The sequence below is a fragment of the Loxodonta africana genome, chromosome 2 (genome assembly GCF_030014295.1).
Source record: "Loxodonta africana isolate mLoxAfr1 chromosome 2, mLoxAfr1.hap2, whole genome shotgun sequence".
NCBI lineage: Eukaryota > Metazoa > Chordata > Mammalia > Proboscidea > Elephantidae > Loxodonta > Loxodonta africana.
In genome coordinates this window covers 77,070,485-77,094,953 of record NC_087343.1, presented here as the reverse complement: position 1 = coordinate 77,094,953, position 24,469 = coordinate 77,070,485, and the positions used below count along the sequence as shown (strand labels likewise).

The following is a 24,469-nucleotide window of genomic DNA, read 5'->3' as shown; positions in this document are numbered from 1 at the left end:
TTTACACTTGGCATTTCAAGTTAATATTTTTGGTTCAGCAGAGGGAGTCAAAACAAATATTTTCTGAACAGTTCCAAATTATTGAGCAGACATTGACTCCAGACTGAAATTAAAAGGAGAGAGACAGCACCAAGTATGGAAGGGGCTGTTAGTTGCCTACGCAATATCTATTCTACCCTTTTTCCTTTGTAACACAGCAACAACAACAAAAAGACTATCTTTCCCAGTTTCCTTTGCAGACAGGTATGCCATGTGACCAAATTGTATTCAATGAGGTATAGGTGCAAGTGTAGAGAACTTCCAGGAAGGCTTTCTTTAAGAGAGTTGAGTCAGCTGTGAAATGTGTCTTTTTTTCTTATCTGTTTCCTCCTCTATTCTACCTAGAATATGAACATAATGCTGGCACTCCAGCAGCCATCCTGGACCATGAGGTAACTTAGAAAAGGAAAGCCACATGGTGAATAAAGAGGAAAGTAGAAAGATAGTCTGGGCCACTAATGACAAAGGCACCAGCCCTAAGCTGCCTACTTTTGGATTTTTCGTGTGTGAGGAATTAACTTCCCTTACTTAAGCTAATGTTAGTTGGGATTTTAAGTTATACAAAACTAAACCTAATCTTAAATGACACATTATGCTAAGGTAATATTGATAGAAAAGCCATTTCTTAAACTACATTAGCACATTTTTGCTCACGTTAGTCCATTTACTAGAGTCAAGATCATTAGTTCACTAATACTAAGTATACCCTGCCTTCATTTATTGACGTGATTAGTTTCCAAAGATCAGGTCATCATGCAAAATCTGTGTTATATGAAAACTGAGGATGACCACGTCAAATCACAAAATGGAGGATGACTACATCATTATATAAGCACCAAATTACATCATTACGTAACTGCCAACCCTCTAAGAATCTTGGCCCAGCCAAGCTGACACGTAACCTTAATCGTCACAGCCATGGCTAGTTTCACCTCACACCTCAGCATTTGTTATTGCCAGACACACATCATTAATATGCAAATTGTCAGTAGATCTTTTTACTATTGTTGTAAATACGAAATGTCAGATAAAGAGATAGATGATAAGTGAGGAGAAGGTGTAGTTATGTAACTACTTCTTGTAGCTACTGGAACTACTAGGAGAAGCTGTTAGTTGCCTACCCAATATCCATTCTTGCCTTTTTTCCTTTGTAGCGGAACAACAGCAAAAAGGCTACCTTTTTCAGCCTCCTTTGCATCTAGTATGGCCATGTGACAAAATACCTAATTGTAGCTCAGCAAGGTTAAGCAGCTTGCCTTAAAGTACCCAGCTAATAAGTGGCAGAGCCAATATTCTAACTTGGCCTATGTTTTTACTTGACCCTGCTTTCCCTCTCTGGCAAGCATGAATTAATAACTATAGCTGACAGTCATCCAGCTCTGTAGAGTTTGCACAGTTCTTTATCAACACATATCATCACATTTAATCCTCACCAGCTATGTAACAGTCAGGCCTGATTCCATTCTAATTCCTGGATCCATCCCAAACCTGAGGAGCCTCATAGATATTTGCTTACCTCAAAGACCCTGCCCCTTACGGAATCTGCTGAGTCTTTGTAAATAAGGCCTTTGTGTATCTTTCCTTCATCTAGTGGCTACTTGGGACCTCGCAAGTAAATGATAATAGGACCGTGTAATAGGAGGGAGGAGACTGTCTCACAATCCATAGAAAGTTATCTTTGCTTAAAGGATTGTAGTGACAGGTGGTTCCGTGAACTTGCTTTGTTAACTCTCTATAAATATACTTTTAAATCAGCCAGTTACTGTACTGGTAATGGTAACCTGAGGAAACACTCAATGACTGGCATGACTAATCAGAGACAATGACTGGCATGACTAATCAGAGAAATTAGATATGTCAACTTACCAACATTAAGGAGATTGTTTATTTGGCTCATTCTGGTTCCATAAGTGTGGGCGACAATGAAATTTACTCAGAATTTTATTTTCTGCCCCAGAAACACGAGTTAAGTGACAAGTTGTTTGCTTCTCTCTCCATACCCAGAATAGTCTGTTATCGTATCCTGTAGTGGGCCTGCACAGAACTGTGAAGACTTTGCGAAGCACTGGAGTGAGCTGCCTTAGGGCTGAGGTGATTTCCTCCATCAGCTGTAAGGGCTCTGAGGCTATATATGCCAGGGCCTGGCTCAGTGCCTGCCAGTAAGATGGACTTCACAAATGTTTGTTGCCCAACGAGTTGAACCAATTTCTGAGTGCCTATTTTGCTAACCCTGAAGAGTAATGTTTGTCCAACATCATACAACTGTGGTTGACATGGGAATAAAAACCTAATCTTTAAAACATGTAATAAATAGTTATATAATCCATAAAACTGGGTCCTTTGTCGTTGGTCTTAGCAAAGTGTCACATTTAAAGGAAAGAGTAGAATTCCTTTCTGCTACATGTGACAGAAAAAAATCAAAATAATAGTGATTTCACTTTGAAATGTGGTGTCTGGGGTCTTAATTGCTAACAAGCGGCCATCTAAGATGCATCAATTGGTATCAGCCCACGTGGATCAAAGGAGAATGAAGAACACCAAGGTCACACGGTAACTATGAGCCCAAGAGATAGAAAGGGCCACATGAACCAGAGACTTACATCATCCTGAGACCAGAAGAACTAGATGGTGCCCGGCCACAACCGATGACTGCCTGACAGGGAACATAACAGAGAACCCCTGAGGGAGCAGGAGATCAGTGGGATGCAGACCCCAAATTCTCACAGAAAGACCAGACTTAATGGTCTGACTGAGACTAGAGGAATCCCAGCAGTCATGGTCCCCAAACCTTCTGTTGGCCCAGGACAGGAACCATTCCCGAAGACAACCCATCAGACATGGAAGGGCCTGGACAATGGGTTGGAGAGAGATGCTGACGAAGAGTGAGCTACTTGTAGAAGGTGGACACTTGAGACTGTGTTGGCATCTCCTGTCTGGAGGGGAGATGGGAAGGTAGAGAGGGTTAGAAACTGGCAAAATCGTCACGAAAGGAGAGACTGGAAGGAGGGAGCGGGCTGACTCATTAGGGGTAGAGTAAGTGGGAGTATGGAGTAAGGTGTATATAAGCTTATATGTGACAGACTGACTTGATTTGTAAACTTTCACTTAAAGCACAATAAAAATTATTAGAAAAAAAAATAATAGTGATTTCACTTGGCTGCTAACTGAAAAGTTGGCAGTTTGAGCCCATCCACCACTCGATGGGAGAAAAGTGTGACAGTCTGCTTCCATAAAGATTACAACCTTGGAAACCCTATGGGGGCAGCTCTACTCTGTCCTATAGGGTCACTATGAGTTGGAATCAACTCACTGGCAATGGGTTTTTGGTATGGGTAAACAAGATTTAAAAGTTTATTTCTCTCTCATTGAAAAGAAGTCTAGAGCAGGCAGTCAGCATCACAGTCACTGGGGATTCAGCCTTGTTCTATCTTTCTGCTCCATCTTTGCAATGAGTGGCCTCCATCCTCAAGGTCACCTCATGCTTCAAGGTGGCTGCTGGAGCTTCTGTGATTACATCCAAGTTGTATTCTTCAAAAATGAGGAAAAAAAGAAAGTCAAAATAGGAATTTCCCCAGCAATCTGTTCTCCTTGAAGGATGGCTTTCAGCAAAGAACTTAACCACATGGCCAAACTTAGCTGCAAAGGAGGTTGGAAAATGTAGTTTTTTAACTGAGAATATTGTCAGTCCCCACTTCATTCCCATCCCAATAATACAGGCCATCAGCTCTCAACCTGTTTGGTCTTGGAAACCCTTTTACTCTAAAAAATTATTGAGGGCCCAAAGAGGCTTTGATGGTGTGAGTAATATCTATTGATATTTATCATATTAGAAATTAGAAGCAGAAAAATTATAAGGTATTTATTTATTTTAAAATTACAATTATAAACCCAATAGGGTCGCTATGAGTTGGAATCAACTCGACGGCACTGGGTTTTGGGTCTTAAATAACATATTTTCCAAAGGGGAAAAAAAAAACAATAGCAAGGAGGGTAACATTGTTTTATATTTTTCAAATTTCTTTTAAGTCTGACTTAACAGAGGACAGCCAGATTCTCATAACTGCTTCTGCATTTAATCTGTTGCAATATGTTGCTTTGATTGAAGTATATGAAGAAATTCTGTTCTCACATATATATGTAGTTGGAAAAGATAGGAGTGTTTTTAAAAGCTTTTTCAAATAATCATGGACATTATTATTTGATACAACACCAAAACTCAACAAGCTATAGTTTCTTAAGGGTTACTTACAATGTGGAATCTAATCCACAACAATGAACGCTTTGTATTCTGTTACATTAAAATCCATTGATCTATCTTATAAATTGAATGAATTTTTTACTCGTGTTTGATTGTGTAATATTATGTAATCATCACATAGAAAATATTTAATTCACTGAGTTATTCTGCTCTTTCAAACGTTGACACATTTCATTATATAATATTTTTTTAAATCACGTGTTTTCATGCTACCATTGATATCATAAGAAAAGTCCACTTCTCAGGAAGTTGTCGAGTTCACAGTAACAGATACACGTTCTCAAAAATTCTAATTTTCACTTGAAAGGTTGAATGTTACCATTGACAACAAATATTGCCAGTTGTTTTCCTTGAAGTGACAGGCTCGCTTTGTTCTGTTTTGAGAAAATGTCTGCCCAATACAGGAGTCTGAATAAACACAGTGTATTAGTCAGTCATTATTTCAAGTAAAAATAATGTTCCATGAAAAATATGGCTAGTTCAGCTTACCACGCAATCACAGAAGAGCTTTTCCCTGAGACAACATGCACTGAAGGGGTAAGATTTAATAAAAATTAATATTTTTTACTATTTTCCTGAGGATATCTTTAAGTGGACTGTTGCCATTGAGTCGATTCTGACTCATACAGTGTCACGGATAGAATTGTGTCCCTCAAAAATAGTGTCAACTTGGTTAGGCCATGATTCCCAGTGTTGTGTGATTGTCCTTCATTTTGTGATTTTCCTACGGGTTATAAATCATAATCTCTGCCTGTGGTTAAAGAGGGTTAGGGTGGGCTATAACACCTTGCTCAGGTCACATCCCCAATCCAATGTAAAGGGGAATTTCCCTGGGGCGTGGCCTGTACCATTTTTATCTTACAAGAGATAAAAGGAAGGGAAGCAGGCTGAGAGTGAGGGACCTCATACCACCAAGAAAGTAGTGCCAGGAGCAGAGTGCGCCCTTTGGACGTGAGGTTCCTGCACTGAGATGATCCCAGACCAAGGGAAGGCTGATGATAAGGACCTTCCTCCAGAGGCGACAGAGAAAGCCTTCCCCTGGAGCTGACGCCATGAATTTGGACTTGTAGCCTACTAGACTGTGAAAGAATAAATTTCTCTTTGTTAAAGCCATCCACTTGCAGTATTTCTGTTATAGCAGCACTAGATGACTAAGACATATGGCAAAGACTATGATAATTGCTAGAACACTTTGATACTTCTATTCATTTCCTTTGGCTGCTGTAAAAAATTACCACAAATCTGGTGGCTTAAAACAACAGAAATTGATTCTTTCATAGTTTTGCAAGCCAGATGTCCAAAATCAGTTTCAGTGGACTGAATCCAGATGTTGGCAGGGCCATGCTCTCTTCTGAGCTCTAGGGGAGAATCTGTCCCTTGCCTCTTACAGCTTCGGTGGCTGCCAGCATTCCTTGACTTGTGGCCACATCACTCCAATCTCTACCTCCATCTCCATGTCACCTTATCCTCTTCTGTCTGTAAAATCTTCCTCTGCCTCCCTGTTGTGAACATACCTGTGGTTGCATTTACAGATCACCTGGATAATCCAGAATAATCTCCCATTTCCAGAGCCTTAACTTAATCACTCCTGCAAAGACCCTTTTTTCCAAATGAGGGAACATTTACAGGTTCCAGGAATTAGGATCTGATATTTTAGGAGGAACCATTTATCAGTCTACCACAGAGGTCTTTCCTTGATTTATGCTACAGCGCCAGCAATTTGATCCACTGCTGCTTTTGCATCATCAGTGCAAATGTCAATATAATAAAAAAGTAAATAATGCTTTAGACTTACTGTTTAGTTTTAACCTTGCAGGCCCCCAAAACGGACTGAGGGATCTGTGGACTACACTCTGATAACTGCGGATACAAGGGAACAAGTGTTGATTATATAGGAAAAAGTCCCTGCCACAAAGCCAAGGTGGGAAGCTAGTCTTTTAAATTCCCATAATGGGTTCACTTTTTGGGGACTGGAGAATGAGGTTTAAGCCTCATCAGTCTCGAATGAAGAATAAAGCTTCACCCTTTGGAGAAGAGGCTTCTGCAAGAGCTCTGTCACCGAGAGCCACAGAAAAGTAAAACCAGTTGCCGTCCAGTCAATTCTAACTCATGGCAACCACGTGTGTGTTACAGTAGACTGTGCTCCATAGGATTTTCAATGGTGATTTTTTTCAGAAGTTGATTACGAGGCCTTTCTTCCGAGACAACTCTGTGTGAATTCAAGCCACCAACTTTTCAGTTAAAAGCCAAATGCTTAACCATTTGCACCCCTAGGCATGCCCTGGGATCCACAAAGCCCCCTGAAATTACGTGGATGTGCAGTGTTTGGGGAAGGGAACAGAATTCTCATCAGATTCTTTAAGAGCTTGGGTCCCTCCAGGGAGAAAGCACCACCCGTGTGGGGAGGAAGACTGGGGCCTCACAGAACCCAAGAGAGCAGATTTGGGTTGGGGATGGGAAGCCAGCAACATAGTGTGAGAAGGACTTAGGGAGAGAAAAAGACTTGACCAAGGTCACTGAGTTTAAAAGGGCCAGGGCCAGACTGGGAACCCAGGCCTCTTGACTCCCTCCTAGGGCTCCTTCCACCACTCTCTCTGGGCCTTGGCTAACGAGAGCAGCTAGCAACTGTTGCCACAGGACTTAGAAGAACCCACAGAGCTATGCTGGGAGAGGCAGGGTGTCACATGACAGAGACCAAAAAGGTGAACCCCAGGCCAGGCTATGGCCCCTAGTGGCTCCAGGGAGGCGCAGATGCACTCTAGTCAAATCCTGTCCATTTGGCAGCTTTGTGGACAGCGCTCTTTGTTTTCCCTTCACAATCTATTTTCCTTCTAACAAATTCCAAACGTGTTTTTGCAGATCTTGTTGAGGCTTTTGAGGGATCAGGGTGTCCTTCAGGCTATGGTGGGATTAAACCAGCCCCAGAGGCTGGAGAGGAGAAGCCCAAACCAGATAGAACTAGGAGGGAAGGGGCACAGACTCCCTCTCAGGGGACAGGACCCTCTCACTCATGCAGAGTGGGAAACAGGGCAAAGTTATTATCGGTGATTCCTTCTTCTGATGAGGAGTTAGGTGACTTAGGTTACTCTCTGTCTCTCCTTTGAAGGTACAAAGGTGGTAGATCTTTGGCAGGTGGATTGCTGTCTACCATGAATAGTTTTCCCAGGTGTGGCTGTGGGGCTGGGCTGGGGAAACAATCAAAGAAAGAACAGTGTGGTAATCTAATTTCTGGGTGTGCTTCTTTTACTCTAGACATTGGTTGCTGTTCATCTGGCATTAGCCAGCAGAGGACTTTAGGAACAACTCACATGAATATGTTATGAAAATATTCTTTCATATGTGTAATGAAAGCTGTGCTCCCTCCCCAGAGACTTGATGTGTGTTTGTCCATAAAAAAAAAAAAAATTTTTTTTTTTTGTCCATGGAAGAGTTTTATTCATATTACAGTGTATTTGTGTCCGCATAGATGTATGTACGCATGTTGTTGTTGTGTGCCATCTAGTTGATTCTGACTCATGGTGACCCTATAGGATAGAGTAGAGCTGCCCAACAGGGTTTCCTAAAGGAGGCCTGGTGGTGCAGTGGTTAAGTGCTGGGCTACTAACTGGAAGGTCTGCAGTTTGAACCCACCAGCCACTCCAAGGGAGAAAGATATGGCAGGCAGTCTGCTTCCGTAAAGATTGCAGCCTTTGAAATCCTACATGCAGGGCTTCAAACCGGTTTTTCCTGGTTCAATTATGACTCAGGATAGGACACTGGAACAGACTGGAATTTGTAAAATGTGGTGAATCAGAATGATAACCAGAAGGGGAAAAATTACAGAACAACACCCTGCTAGAACCTTAATCTCCCTCTTAGAAAACAACGGCAGTATGCACATTGCATAGCAACCAAATTAATCTTTTGACAGGCAGAGTCAGAAACAGCGGTATCCCGCTCAAAGATGGAGGCTGACCGCACTGCTTTGAGTGTATGTCGCTCTCCACAGTCCTGGCAATAATCCAATCTCCCACATCAGCCTCCTGCGAGCCCTCACTACACCTCTTTTGAGTCTCCCATTCCAGGGCTTCCACCTGCAATTTTTCGTGTTTCAGTTATCGTTCTGCTTCATCCAAATTAAAAAAATTTGAGCCTGTCCCAATTTCACTTTGTCGGCCATGACTGAAGCAGTTTGAAGTCCTGCCTATGGGGCAGTTCTGCTTTGTCCTATAAGGTCGCTATGAGCTGGAATCAATTCAATGGCAATGGGTTTTATGGGTTAATCTTTGCAGGGGCAGATGGCTGTCTTCCCCCGCAGAGCTGCTGGGTGGGTTAGCACCTCCAGCTTTTTGGTTAGCACCTGAACTCTTAACCTTTGCACCACCAGGGCTCCTTTGTATGCATACTACATGTTTATCTAAAGTCTCGTGTGTATCTGTTACTATGTAAGCAGCGGCAATGAAAATCATTTTACTCTAGGACGCAAAAAGATGATATTAACAACGGAAGTACACGGAGACAGAGAATTTCCTTCTCTTCCTCCCTTATTCTGGAAATAATTTTATGAACAGGTAATGAATGAACTTGGTATATTAAAAAAAAATTCATTAATTACCAATGATCATGAGGATGGTGGAGGACCCAGCAATATTTCGTTGTTACGCATAAGGGCACCATGAGTTGGAGCCGACTCCACGGCGACTAATAACAACAACGCAAAAGTGAAAGCTAAGTTATCCATCTTCCTCCCCCAATGATGATTATTACCACTTCCATATATTCCTCAGGAGGTAGTCCATATATAAAAAAATAAACGGGCATACACACTGTGTCTGCCTTACACCACGTTTATTCTTTTAAACTAATGAGTGGGAAGTTTAGGACATGCTAATCTCTGCCTTCAGGCATGAGCTTCGTTTCTCCCCCTTGGTGTGCACGTGCAAACCCCAGGACACATATTTGTGTGTGTGCTTCACACGTGTAGTTTTGGTGAAGGGGGCAAATTCTTTGTTGTAAGAAAACTTCTGGAACCTAGAAAGCTGACTGTATTACTATTTCATCTGATTATTAATCTTTTTTAAAGCTCAAGACAAAATTCCTGTATCTGAGACCTTTGTGGTATCCCAGGGGCAGGTGAAAATCAGTCCCGTGGAGCTGTCCGCACTTTCTGATTTGTCCTCAATTCTTTGGGAGCAAACGTATCAGTAATCCAGTAAGGCTTATTTAGTACAGCTCTCTGTTGATTTTATAACCGACTGCAGACTGCTTGGGACATAAAACTCATGATGATTTACAAGTAGTAAGTAGACAAGAAATCTGTAAATCACATTCTTTAAGAGAGTGTAGGCGAATACACACACACATTTATACGTATCCACATTCAAGGGACGAGTTGTAGACAAGTCCAGAAATACATATACATTTTTAATTCAAGCAGAATTGAGAACTCATTAGTAAGAGGCCTACTGTAAATAACATCTAAGAGTTAAATTGTACCAGGTGATATTTTAATGTAGAGCAAAAGGTTTTGCCCCTTTGTTTTTTTAAAGAGGAGACTCTGGCTCCCACTTTTGAAATGTTCAAAGAAGTTTTTATGGTCCCTGAAGGAAAGAACTTTTTTTTTTTCCTAAAAAGCTTTACAACCAAGCCAAAAACGCTGAAGTTTGGCAAAGATTGCAAATACTCTTGAAACTATTCTGCAACAGTTAATTCTCGACTAAACACTGAAGGATTTCTCTCTCCTCTCATGTATTATTTTTCCCCTAGGTATATGTTTAGAGAAACCTCTAATAACATACTAAAAATAGGAAAAAATATGTTTCTGACTCCAAGGGAGTCTTAGAGTTTCAGGAAACTGACAGAGAAACAGGTATCACGTGAAAAATCTTGAAAAACACTTTTGGTCTGGAAAGTGAAATTCAATAAATATGAATCTGTTACCATGAACAGCTTGTCAACTGCCTGTCCCCCTAAGTGGTAGTTCAAGATGGCAGAAATTTAGGGTGCATTTAGCAAAAAGCTAATCTTGTCTGGATCCTAATTCGAACAAACTGAAAAGATCAAAATAAATTAAACAGAGAGAGAGAGAATTGGGTAAAGTTTAACACTGACCGCTGCTGTTAGCTGCCATTGAGTCAGCCCCAGACTCATGGCAACCCCACAGACAATGAATGGAACAAATAAACATTGTCCAGTACTACGCCATACCCATGATTGGTTTCAGAAAGGACTGTTGTAATTCATAGGGTTTTCATTGGCTGATTTTCAGAAGTAGATTGCCAGGCCTTTCTTTCTAGTCTGACTTAGTCTGGAAGCTCCACTGAAACATTTTCAGCATCATAGCAACACGCAAGCCTCTACTGAGGAGTGGGTGGTGGTAGCACATGAGGTTCGTTGGCCTGGAATCTAACCCGGGTCTCCTGCCTGGAAGGTGAGTAGTCTACCACTGAACCACCACTGCCCTCTAACACTGACTAAATGCGTATATCAAGACATTACTGTAAACATTTTAGGTGTCATAATGGTGTTGTATTAGTTTTAAGTCCTCATCTTTTAAAGAAACATAATGAAGTATTTCCAGATGAAATGATTTGATGGCTTTGATGTGCTTTTAAAAGTTCCAGTTGTGGATTTGTGGGTGGGGATATAAGTGAAACAACACTGTTCAAGAGTTGAGAATTACTGAAGTTGGAGGATGGGCACGTAGGGTCACATACGCTACCACTCTCGTATTTATTTGAAATTTTTCATAATGTAAAAAATGAAACATCTAACTTGAGCTAAAATGGACATTTACTGTTTACTTGAAAAGTGTTTTGTTTGTTTCTTTTACATCTGTTTTAAACAGAAACTGAGCCCGAGTTGTGTACAGGGCTCTGAACGAGGTGCCTTGGCAGATGCTGGGTGGTGAGTTGTTCTCTGCACTTGGGGAGCGTGCAGGAGGGGAGACAAGCCCATCTCCACAGCAGCGCCTTAGTGTGGCAGGCAGGACACCTCTGAGATCTAAGCCAAAACAGCCTCGGTGGTTTGTGCAGGAAACTCTCTTCTCTTGTTTTTGGTCAAAAGCTTCTCTTCCCCGTGGTCACTGCAAGGCGCTTGTTTGGGGAGAAACACCAGCCACCCAGCCGGGTTCAGCTTCAACGCAACCCTACTCCACCAGTCTCACGGTAAACAAGGCCCAGGAGCGGCCCTAAAGGTCAGAAGCTGAAAACAGACACCCAAGGCCCAGTTCTTCACAAACAAGAGGCTTTATTTTTATACTGCACCAAAAAAAAAAAAAAGAAAGAAAAGTAGGAGAACATTTAAAGGACTGGTTTTGTAGTAGACAGCCACTTGGTGAATTTGAAACCCAGGCCTATGCCTGGCTAAATGTGGCAAAGGGAATCGGAATCTCAGGAAAGCACCCCGCATCCTCAGGCAGTTGAGGACCCAGAACTCCTGGAAAGGAGTGAAATGCAGTCTCAGGTTGCATAGTAGCTCAGCCCCTCTGTTGCCCCAAGGGGAGAAAGGAGAAGTCACAAGGGCTTTGTGAGAGCTTTTTACCCTTGGAGTTTGTGCCCCAAATCAATAGTTCCTTCCCTGCCCCATCCAGACCATCAGCTCTTATTACTCTCTCCAGCCAAAGGCTCAGCCCAAATCAGCTCACAGATGTTTCCAGATAATGTTAAGTTCTCAAGAATCCTGGTTGCTTTGATTAACAAGGTCCTTTGGCTTTATTTTCAATTCTATACAGATTGCAAGAGCTTGCCCATCCATGTGGTACCACTGAAGAAGGTTGGGGGTGGAAATGAGGGTAGGGACTTCACCTGATACTCTGGACACTTAGATCTGAACTTATCTAACAAGGTCAACATTGCATCTGAATAGATTCAAACTGCCAACCCTTTGGTTAATAGCCCAGCTCTTAACCATTTGTACCACCCAGAACCCAAACCCAAACCAAACCAGTTGCCGTTGAGTCATCCTGACTCATGGTGACCCTGTGTATTTTGTAGAACTGTGCTCCATGGGATTTTCAATGGCTATGACCTTTCAAAAGTAGATCACCAGGCCTTTCTTCCAAGGTGCCTATGGACGGATTTGAACTGCCAACCTTTCAGTTCATAGCCGAGCTCTTAACCATTTGTGCTACTCAGGGACTCCTTAACCACCCAGGGACTCCTAAATTATCTCTACCTGAGCACTTTTTCTCTGTTGAGGAGAGCCTCCACCAGGAAGAGGTTGTGATAGAACTCAGCTACGTGGAGCTAAAAGCTCTCAGCATCAGCAAGACAAATTGGTTGTCCTGCCCTCCCAGCTCACACACTTGGGAGCTCTTTCCTAACATCTTTTCCCTTTAGAGCTATCCTTGATGTTCGTTGGAATCCAAATCCATGAATATAAAACTGCGGGGGGTGGGTAAAAGTGGGAAGCAGGTTTGAGAGGCCTGAGTGTCATTTGCCAGTGTGCATGTCAGTGGCAATGCTCATTCGTGTCCTGTCACCAAACTTCCTCCCAAGAACTGATGGCCTTCAGTTCAGAATCCATATTTTCATGCAGATATTGAATATAAATTTCTGTCAACTGAGTCACATTTTCCCATCAACTTCTATCATCAAACATAAGAATGAATTCTCATACAAAAACCTTTGTCCCTAACATGTAACTCAAATCACGACAATAATATATGAGACTTCTTTTAATCATATCCTTGAAAAACTAGAAACTTCTGACAAAAATTAATAAAAATCATTCCAGACACAAACACGGTACCAAAACTTTGAAGAACTGTTAAATCCTGTCTTCTTGGAGCCCTGGTGGTGCAGTGGTTAAGAGCTATGGCTACTAACCAAAAGGTCGGCAGTTCGAATGATGAATCTGTGAAACATTTCATAACATGGAGGAATCTGGAAGGCACTAGGCTGAGTGAAATCAGTCAGTTGCAAAAGGACAAATATTTTATGAGACCACTTTTATAAGAACTTGAAAAATAGTTTAAATGGAGAAGAAAATATTCTTTGATGGTTACGAGAGCAGGGAGGGAGGGAGGGAGAGGGGTTTTCACTAATTAGATAGTAGATAAGAACTATTTTAGGTGAAGGGAAAGACAACATCACACTACAGGAGAGGTCGGCACAACTGGACTAAACCAAAAGCAAAGCAGTTTCCTGAATAAACTGAACGCTTCCAAGGCCAGCGTAGCAGGAGTAGGGGTTTGGGGACCATGGTTTCAGGGGACATCTAAGTCAATTGGCATAATAAAATCTATTAAGAAAACATTCTGCATCCCACTTTAGGAGAGTGGCGTCTGGGGTCTTAAACACTAGCAAGCGGCCATCTAAGATGCATCAATTGGTCTAAACCCACCTGGAGCAAAGGAAAATGACGAACACCAAGGACACAAGGTAATTATGAGCCCAAGAGACAGAAAGGGCCACATAAACCAGAGACTACATCAGCCTGAGACCAGAAGAACTAGATGGTGCCTGGTTAGAACAGATGACTGCCCTGACAGGGAACGCAACAGAGAACCCCTGGGGGAGCAGGAAAGCAGTGTGATGCAGACCCCAAATGCTCGTAAAAAGATCAGACTTAATGGTCTGACTGAGACTAGAAGGACCCCAGTGGTCATGATCCCCAGACCTTCTGTTAGCCCAAGACAGGAACCACTGTCAAAGTCAACTCTTCAGACAGTGATTGGGCTGGTCTATAGGATAGAAAATGATACTGGTGAAGGGTGAGCTTCTTAGATCAAGTAGACACATGAGACTATATTGGCATCTCCTATCTGGAGAAGAGATGAGAGGGCAGAGGGGGTCAGAAGCTAGCTGAATAGACTCGCAAAGAGAGAGTGGAGGGAAGGAGTGTGCTGTCTCATTAGAGGGAGAACAACTAGGAGTATATAGCAAGGTGTATATAAGTTTTTGTATGAGAGACTAACTTGTATTTGTAAACTTTCACTTAAAGCACAATAAAAATTAAAAAAAAAAAAAAGGTCGGCAGTTCGAATCCACCAGCCGCTCCTTGGAAACCCTATGGGGCAGTTCTACTCTACCTTCCTTTGGGATGAGAACCACCTTGAGTTGGCCTCATCTTAGCTTAATATTTTCTTTTAAAAATCTGTTATTTTTAACTATGTCTTCTATAGTTTTACAGGTCTGTTCTGGTTGTTTATTATACAGTCCAGATTTAGGGAGATTAAGGGCATTGTTGGGTGTCTCAGTAAGTTTTTTTTTTTTAATGAAGGCAGTCTTGACTCCCATCCCTACCCTCTCCACTATGGAAAGCTCCAAGGTCTCAGAAGTGGCGACTTTGTTTCCATGATTCCTGACTTCCTTGGTGGTAACATGGCAGCTGTACTCTGTCTGATTCAACAGAACTCATCTAGAGGTGCATAGGGAAATGCCTGTGTGCTGGGGGACCACTGGGCCCTGTGCATTCATGACCAGCACAGATACCAGCCTGAGGTGGATCAAGAGCCCAGCCATGTACATTGCACGTCAAGCTTCAACCTTGCAGAAGACAACAGAAGCAGCCAAGAGTCACTGTGCCCCAAGGATCACTTATGGATTTGTTCACATCATGGTCCTAGTATTTTTATTTTGGGTGATTTAGCCAGCTATCTAATACTATTTGAATAGAGGATACTATTTTGTTTAATTTAATTTGTTTTGTATTTATTTATTGCTGCCCTTAGATACCCAGAGTCCTCAAGGGACACTAGATGGCAACCAAGTCTTCAGGGATATGCAAGTCCCATTTGGGGCTGAGGGCAGGCACTGGGAAATCTCCATTTGGGCCTATTTTTGCTTCCCAGCTTCCTGCAACCCGCACCCTCACCACTATGGAAACTCCTGAGGTCTCAGAAAGGTGATCTTTCTCTTGGCTGTTGACGTTAATTAACACTGAGACACAAGTGCCTTCCTATAGAGAAGGGGGTGAGTGGATAAACAGGTGACATTTCCTGCTCCTGAACTTTACTCAAGGGATTTGTTTCATGAGGGGATTAGACACTGTACTGGAAGGGAATTTCCCCATCCCGGTGGAAGTTTTGTTAAACTGAGTCATTACCTCCCAGTTCCATTGTACCCCTACCCCCAATACTTGAATGGTGTCTGCCTGGGTGGCTCAGCTGTCTAACTTCTGAAGGTCACAGCATAGAGCCACTCAGCTGTCAGGTAACAATGACTAAAATGACTGCTCCCTTAGCACTGTAGTCTCTAGCGAGGGACAGAGTATATTTCCTCATATGGGGGAGGAGAGAAGCAGGCACAGTCTTCATCTTCCAGCTGTGTCTCTTCAAGCTGGTCCACATAAGCACTTGACCTGGAATGTCAACAGAATATACAGATGCATCACAACGCAGGGGGCCATCCTGGGCAGCAGAGATTTACACACCCCACCACCTTCCTTACAAACACAGCCGTAGACCATGAATGATATAACTAGAAGGGGAGCACCCTCCAACACACACACCATACCTGTCATTCCCACCATCCACGTAAGAAGAGTAGTCCTCCTCCTCCTCAACAAATGCAGCATTATCCTGAGGGTAGATGGTGCAGTACTGAGGAGGACTTGGCATGGCGGCCACTGCCCCTCCAGAGGGTATAAGACCACATGGGTTCACCACTGGCTGCAGGTAGGCGGTGTTCATCCCAATGGGCTCCTGAGAACCGTAAGGAGGAGGGATATACTGTACCACAGTGGCCCCATGGAAGGTGATGGGTTGGTTGATGCCAGTAAAAACAAATGATTGTCCACCTGGTGTCTGTTCTGAGTCCAGGATCCTTTCCTCACTTTCTTTGCACAATTGGCAGGAGAGCATTTTGAACTTGCACACAGCAATCAGGACGAACGTCACCCCAACTGACAGCAGGATGGGCCCGAGGAGCTGGGTCCATTCAAAGTGAGATACACCTTGGTATTTGATCCAACCCATGACGGTGAACGTGATCCCCACCAGTCCCAGGAACACACCTGAGAAGAGCAGGGTGGCACCTGCCTTGTCATCGTCTGACACCTGGATGTCAGCAGTATTGTGTGTGTAAGGGGTGACAGAAAACACGTTGAGAGGGAAGTCTTCCACGCGGCTGCTGCCCTGCTCCATTGTTTCTCACAAGCCCACCCTGCTTATTAGAAGGCAAAGGGATTGTGAGAGCAGCTAAGCACCGGAGGAAAGGAAGCCCGAGTTCAGATTAGTTATAGAAGAACTTTGGGCTTCTGTGGTTAACAGAGTATAACATGCAGAGGGCTGAACTTTGTTTACAAGAATAAAGGTCTGAGAAATGAAGCCTGAAGTTTTCTTATTGTCAGCAACTGAAGGTATCTGTCTCACAATTCAGTGACAGCCCATCTCTCTGATTCACAAATATTTATTGAGCCCATCTTTTGTGCTACCAGCACTAGGAGGGCTGGATTACCCAATAAGCAAGGCACACACATGAAATGGTGCACTGCCGTTTAGTATGTACGCACAAGTACTTTGCTCACTGGGTAATCCAGCCCTGTGAATCATAACTACAGAACTTCAAAACAGCCCCCAAGAATTTCCTCCTCCATAAAATCATAACTCTAGCCCTCTTCCTTTTCTAGTCAGGTTTTATCTTTAGTGGTTGCATAGTATATCAGTTCCCTTTCGCCATTCAGCGAATGATCCAGGAAAAAAACTGCTCTTTTGCCCTAAATCAGGGCTTCCCAAATTTTCCTGATGATAAAAATCACCTGGGCCACTTTATTTATTTATTTAATTTAAAAAATTTTTTTAAATTAATTTTTATTAAGCTTCAAGTGAACATTTACCATTCCAATCAGTCTGTCACATGTAAGTTTACATACATCTTACTCCCTTCTCCCACTTGCTCTCCCCCTATTGAGTCAGCCCTTACAGTCTCTCGTTTCGTGCCAATTTTGCCGTCTTCCCTCTCTCTCTATCTTCCCATCCCCCCTCCAGTCGAGAGTTGCCAACACACTCTCTAGTGTCCACCTGATTTAATTAGCTCACTCTTCATCAGCATCTCTCTCCCCCCCGCTGACCAGTCCTTATCATGTCTGATGAGTTGTCTTCGGGGACGGGTCCCGTCCTGTGCCATCAGAAGGTCTGGGGAGCATTGCCTCCGGGATTCCTCTAGTCGCAGTCATACCATTAAGTATGGTCTTTTTATGAGAATTTGGGGTCTGTATCCCATTGTTCTCCTGCTCCCTCAGCAGTTGTCTGTTGTGCTCCCTGACAGGGCAGACATCGATTGTGACCGGGCACCAACTAGTTCTTCTGGTCTCAGGATAATGTAGGTCTCTGGTTCATGTGGCCCTTTCTGTCTCTTGGGTTCTTATTGTCGTGTGACCTTGGTGTTCTTCCTTTGCCTTTGCTCCAGGTGGTTTGAGACCAATTGATGTATCTTAGATGGCCGCTTGTTGGCATTTAGGACCCCAGACGCCACATTTCAAAGTGGGATGCAGAATGTTTTCATAATAGAATTATTTTGCCCATTGACTTAGAAGTCCCCTCAAACCATGTTCCCCAGACCCCAGTCCCTGCTCTGCTGACCTTTGAAGCATTCATTTTATCCCGGATACCTCTTTGCTTTTAGTCCAGTCCAATTAGGCTGACCTTCCTTGTATTGAGTGTTGTCTTTCCCTTCACCCAAAGCAGTTCTTATCTACTGATTGATCGATAAAAAACCCTCTCCCTCCCTCCCTCCCTCCCCCCTTTGTAACCACAAAAGTATGTGTTCTTCTCCGTTTTTTCTATTTCTCAAGATCTTATAATAGTGGTCTTATAGAATATTTGTCCTTTTGCCTCTGACTCATTTCGCTCAGCATAATACCTTCCAGATTCCTCCATGTTATGAAATGTTTCAGAGATTCGTCACTGTTCTTTATCGATGCGTAGTATTCCATTGTGTGAATATACCACAATTTATTTACCCATTCATCCATTGACGGACATCTTGGTTGCTTCCAGCTTTTTGCTATTGTAAACAGAGCTGCAATAAACATGGGTGTGCATATATCTGTTTGTATGAAGGCTCTTGTATCTCTAGGGTATATTCCTAGGAGTGGGATTTCTGGCTTGTATGGTAGTTCTATTTCTAACTGCTTAAGATAACGCCAGATGGATTTCCAAAGTGGTTGTACCATTTTACATTCCCACCAGCAGTGTATGAGAGTTCCAATCTCTCCGCAGCCTCTCCAACATTTATTATTTTGTGTTTTTTGAATTAATGCCAGTCTAGTTGGAGTGAGATGGAATCTCATCGTAGTTTTAATTTGCATTTCTCTAATGGCTAATGATCGGGAGCATTTTCTCTTGTATCTGTTGGCTGCCTGAATATCTTCTTTAGTGAAATGTGTGTTCATATCCTTTGCCCACTTCTTGATTGGGTTGTTTGTCTTTTTGTGGTTGAGTTTTGACAGAATCATGTAGATTTTAGAGATCAGGCGCTGGTCGGAGATGTCATAGCTGAAAATTCTTTCCCAGTCTGTAGGTGGTCTTTTTACTCTTTTGGTGAAGTCTTTAGATGAGCATAGGTGTTTGCTTTTTAGGAGCTCCCAGTTATCTGGTTTCTCTTCATCATTTTTGGTAATGTTTTGTATTCTGTTTATGCCCTGTATTAGGGCTCCTAGGGTTGTCCCTATTTTTTCTTCCATGATCTTTATCGTTTTAGTCTTTATGTTTAGGTCTTTGATCCACTTGGAGTTAGTTTTTGTGCATGGTGTGAGGTATGGGTCCTGTTTCATTCTTTTGCAAATGGATATCCAGGTATGCCAGCACCATTTGTTAAAAAGACTATCATTTCCCCAATTGACTGACACTGGTCCTTTGTCAAATATCAGCTGCTCATACGTGGATGGATTTATATCTGGGTTCTCAATTCTGTTCCATTGGTCTATGTGCCTGTTGTTGTACCAGTACCAGGCTGTTTTGACTACTGTGGCTGTATAATAGCTTCTGAAATCAGGTAGAGTGAGGCCTCCCACTTTCTTCTTCTTTATCAGTAATGCTTTGCTTATCCGGGAGTTCTTTCCCTTCCATATGAAATTAGTGATTTGTTTCTCTATCCCCTTAAAATATGACATTGGAATTTGGATCGGAAGTGCATTATATGTATAGATGGCTTTTGGTAGAATAGACATTTTTACTATGTTAAGTCTTCCTATCCATGAGCAGGGTATGTTTTTCCACTTAAGTATGTCCTTTTGAATTTCTTGTAGCAGAGTTTTAGAGTTTTCTTTGTCTAGGTCTTTTACATCCTTGGTAAGATTTATTCCTAAGTATTTTATCTTCTTGGGGGCTACTGTGAATGGTATTGATTTGGTTATTTCCTCTTCGGTGTTCTTTTTGTTGATGTAGAGGAATCCAAGTGATTTTTGTATGTTTATTTTATAACCTGAGACTCTGCCAAACCCTTCTATTAGTTTCAGTAGTTTTCTGGAGGATTCCTTAGGGTTTTCCATGTATACGATCATGTCATCTGCAAATAGTGATAGCTTTACTTCCTCCTTGCCAATCTGGATACCCTTTATTTCTTTGTCTAGCTTAATTGCTCTGGCTAGGACTTCAAGTACGATGTTGAATAAGAGCGGTGATAAAGGGCATCCTTGTCTGGTTCCCGTTCTCAAGGGAAATGCTTTCAGGTTCTCTCCATTTAGAGTGATATTGGCTGTTGTCTTTGCATTTTTTTTCATAGATGCCTTTTATTATGTTGAGGAATTTTCCTTCAATTCCTATTTTGGTAGGAGTTTTTATCATAAATGGGTGTTGAACTTTGTCAAATGCCTTTTCTGCATCTATTGATAAGATCGTGTGGTTTTTATCTTTTGTTTTATTTATGTGATGGATTACATTAATGGTTTTTCTGATATTAAACCAGCCTTGCATACCTGGTATAAATCCCACTTGATCAGGGTGAATTATTTTTTTGATGTGTTGTTGGATTCTATTGGCTAGAATTTTGTTGAGGATTTTTGCATCAATGTTCATGAGGGATATAGGTCTAAAATTTTCTTTTTTTGTAATGTCTTTACCTGGTTTCGGTATCAGGGAGATGGTAGCTTCATAGAATGAGTTGGGTAGTATTCTGTCTTTTTCTATGCTTTGAAATACCTTCAGTAGTAGTGGTGTTAAGTCTTCTCTGAAGGTTTGGTAGAACTCTGCAGTGAAGCCGTCCGGGCCAGGACTTTTTTTTGTTGGAAGTTTTTTGATTACCGTTTCAATCTCTTTTTTTGTTATGGGTCTATTTAGTTGTTCTACTTCAGAATGTGTTGGTTTAGGTAGGTAGTATTTTTCCAAGAATTTACCCATTTCTTCTAGGTTTTCAAATTTGTTAGAGTACAATTTTTCATAGTAATCTGAAATGATTCTTTTAATTTCATTTGGCTCTGTTGTGATGTGGTCCTTCTCGTTTCTTATTCGGGTTATTTGTTTCCTTTCCTGTTTTTCTTTAGTCAGTCTAGCCAATGGTTTATCAATTTTGTTAATTTTTTCAAAGAACCAGCTTTTGGCTTTGTTAATTCTTTCAATTGTTTTTCTGTTCTCTAATTCATTTAGTTCAGCTCTAATTTTTATTATTTGTTTTCTTCTGGTGCCTGATGGGTTCTTTTGTTGCTCACTTTCTATTTGTTCAAGTTGTAGGGACAGTTCTCTGATTTTGGCTCTTTCTTCTTTTTGTATGTGTGCATTTATTGATATAAATTGGCCTCTGAGCACTGCTTTTGCTGTGTCCCAGAGGTTTTGATAGGAAGTATTTTCATTCTCGTTGCTTTCTATGAATTTCCTTATTCCCTCCTTGATGTCTTCTATAACCCAGTCTTTTTTCAGGAGGGTATTGTTCATTTTCCAAGTATTTGATTTCTTTTCCCTAGTTTTTCTGTTATTGATCTCTAGTTTCATTGCCTTGTGGTCTGAGAAGATGCTTTGTAATATTTCGATGTTTTGGATTCTGCAAAGATTTGTTTTATGACCTAATATGTGGTCTATTCTAGAGAATGTTCCATGTGCGCTAGAAAAAAAAGTATACTTTGCAGCAGCTGGGTGGAGAGTTCTGTATAAGTCAATGAGGTCAAGTTGGTTGATTGTTGTAAGTAGGTCTTCCGTGTCTCTATTGAGCTTCTTTCTGGATGTCCTGTCCTTCTCCGAAAGTGGTGTGTTGAAGTCTCCTGCTATAAATGTGGAGGTGTCTATCTCACTTTTCAATTCTGTTAAAATTTGATTTATATATCTTGCAGCCCTGTCATTGGGTGCATAAATATTTAATATGGTTATGTCTTCCTGATCAATTGTCCCTTTTATCATTATATAGTGTCCTTCTTTATCCTTTGTGGTGGATTTAAGTCTAAAGTCTGTTTGGTCAGAAATTAATATTGCTACTCCTCTTGTTTTTTGCTTATTGTTTGCTTGATATATTTTTTTCCATCCTTTGAGTTTTAGTTTGTTTGTGTCTCTAAGTCTAAGGTGTGTCTCTTGTAGGCAGCATATAGATGGATCGTGTTTCTTTATCCAGTCCATGACTCTCTGTCTCTTTATTGGTGCATTTAGTCTATTTACATTCAGGGTAATTATAGATAAATAAGTTTTTAGTGCTGTCATTTTGATGCCTTTCGTGTGTGTTGTTGACAATTTCATTTTTCCACATACTTTTTTGTGCTGAGACGTTTTTCTTAGTAGATTGTGAGATCCTCATTTTCATAATGTTTAACTTTATGTTAGTTGAGTTGTTACGTTTTTCTTGGCTTTTTTCTTGAGTTATGGAGTTGATATTCCTTTTTGTGGTTACCTTATTATTTACCCCTATTTTTCTAAGTAAAAACCTGACTTGTATCGTTCTATATCGCCTTGTATCACTCTCCTTCTGGCAGTTCAATGCCTCCTATATTTAGTCCCTGTTTTTGATTATTGTGATCGTTTATCTATTGATTTCCATGATTCCCTGTTATGTGTATTATTTTGTTTATTTATTTATTTTTTAGAATTAATCTTAATTTGTTTGTTTTTGTGCTTTCCCTATTTGAGTTGCGTTGATATCAGGATGTTCTGTTTTGTGACCTTGTATTATGCTGGTACCTGATATTATTGGTCATCAGGCCAAACAATCTCCTTTAGCATTTCTTGCAGTCTTGGTTTAGTTTTTACAAATTCTCTAAACTTGTGTTTATCTGTAAATATCTTAATTTCTCCTTCATATTTCAGAGAGAGTTTTGCTGGATATATGATCCTTGGTTGGCAGTTTTTCTCCTTCAGTGCTCTGTATACGTCGTCCCATTCCCTTCTTGCCTGCATGGTTTCTGCTGAGTAGTCTGAACTTATTCTTATTGATTCTCCCTTGAAGGAAAACTTTCTTTTCTCCCTGGCTGCTTTTAAAATTTTCTGTTTGTCTTTGGTTTTGGCAAGTTTGATGATAATATGTCTTGGTGTTTTTCTTTTTGGATCAATCTTAAATGGGGTTCGATGAGCATCTTGGATAGATATCCTTTCGTCTTTCATGATGTCAGGGAAGTTTTCTGTCAGGAGTTCTTCAACTATTTTCTCTGTGTTTTCTGTCCTCTCTCCCTGTTCTGGGACTCCAATCACTCGCAAGTTATCCTTCTTGATAGAGTCCCACATGATTCTTAGGGTTTCTTCATTTTTTTTAATTCTTTTATCTGATTTTTTTCCAGCTGTGTTGGTGTTGATTCCCTGGTCCTCCAGATGTCCCAGTCTACATTCTAATTGCTCGAGTCTGCTCCTCTGACTTCCTATTGCATTGTCTAATTTTGTAATTTTATTGTTAATCTTTTGGATTTCTACATGCTGTCTCTCTATGGATTCTTGCAACTTATTAATTTTTCCACTATGTTCTTGAATAATCTTTTTGAGTTCTTCAACAGTTTTATCAGTGTGTTCCTTGGCTTTTTCTGCAGTTAGCCTAATTTCATTTGTGATATCTTTAAGCATTCTGTAAATTAGTTTTTTATATTCTGTATCTGATAATTCCAGGATTGTATCTTCATTTGGGAAAGATTTTGATTCTTTTGTTTGGGGGGTTGGAGAAGCTGTCATGGTCTCCTTCTTTATGTGGTTTGATATGGACTGCTGTCTCCGAGCCATCACTGGGAAACTAGTTTTTCCAGAAAATCCACTAAAAAAAAAATGCAGTCAGATCCCTATCAGAGTTCTCCCTCTGGCCCAGGCTTTTCGGATGTTAATGGAGCCGCCTGGGGAGGGTGGGGGAGGGGTCAGAGAGCTAGGAGTGTAGCACCTCAGAATATAGCCAGAGTTGTTTGTCTTACTTGGAATGACTCTTATATCTGAGATTTCCGCGGGGCGCGTCGTCTATATGTACTGGGTGTGTGGAAATTACCCCCCAGGGGGTCTGGCCCACTGGCGTCACGGTCAGATCCTCCGCTGTCAGCCCCACCCCCAAGGTTAAGGCTCCCCTACTGGGACGGTGCACTCCCGTCTCCAAAATCCATGGCTGCCTCCCGGGGGCTCCCCGTCCCTCCAGCCGCGTCGCGCACCGCTCCCGCGAACCGAGTGCGACTGCGTGTCCCGGCTGGGACGCCGCTCTCCCCGCTCCAAGACCAGCCACTGCCTCCCGGGGACTTCTCCCTCCAGCGCACCGTGCCGCTCGAGCGAACTGGGTGGGCGCCTCCCGCAGGAACGACTGCCCCCCCCCCAGGGTCAATTCAGGGAAATGTAGCTGTTCCCCGGGCTCACGCCCCACCCGCTTCCCGCCAAACTCCCAGCGGGATGGCTCCCCGGCTGGGACACTGCTTTCCCCGCGCCAAGACCCGTCACTGCCTCCCGGGGACTTCTCCCACCGGCTGCGCTGCCACGCTGCCCGCACCAACTGGCTGGGCTTGCTCCTGGGATGAGTTCGGGGGCTAGGGCTGGGCCCCTTGTCTGTGCCGTCTGCCCCCCTGGGCTCTTCCCCAAATCGGGCTCCGAAGGTCACCTGCCTGGTGCGCTGGCTCCTGGCCCTGAAAACAATCGCTGTCTCCCCGTATTTGTTCGTTCTCTGTCTCTAAATCTGTGTTTGTTGTTCAGAGTTCATAGATTGTTATGTACGTGATCGATTCACTTGTTTTTCCGAGTCTTTGTTGCAAGAGGGATCCGCGGTAGCGTCCACCTGGTCCGCCATCTTGGCCCTGCCTCCTCTATTTATTTTTATTGTGGTAAATATATAGGTAACAAAACATTTGTCATTTCTACATTCTTTACACATACGGTTCAGTGAC

General features: G+C 42.1%; 1 protein-coding gene across 1 annotated transcript; it reads right to left on the bottom strand.

The window, feature by feature from the left end:
- Nucleotides 1–14,807: 14,807 nt before the first annotated feature.
- TMEM174 (transmembrane protein 174) lies at nt 14,808–17,279 on the bottom strand. The gene is made up of 2 exons (XM_003408095.4): nt 15,736–17,279; nt 14,808–15,580 (listed from the first exon to the last, which is right to left on the bottom strand). Exons 1-2 carry the CDS (start codon nt 16,362–16,364, stop codon nt 15,475–15,477), a joined length of 735 nt encoding a protein of 244 aa, XP_003408143.1. The 5' UTR covers nt 16,365–17,279; the 3' UTR covers nt 14,808–15,474.
- Between the last annotated feature and the right edge of the window lie 7,190 nt (nt 17,280–24,469).

Bases quoted from the DNA above. Each gene is read 5' to 3' on its own strand.
- TMEM174 (XM_003408095.4), bottom strand. From the start codon at position 16,364: ATGGAGCAGGGCAGCAGCCGCGTGGAAGACTTCCCTCTCAACGTGTTT. The intron at 15,581-15,735 runs GTATGGTGTGTG...TTGACATTCCAG, and splicing joins GTGGATGGTGGGAATGACAG to GTCAAGTGCTTATGTGGACC.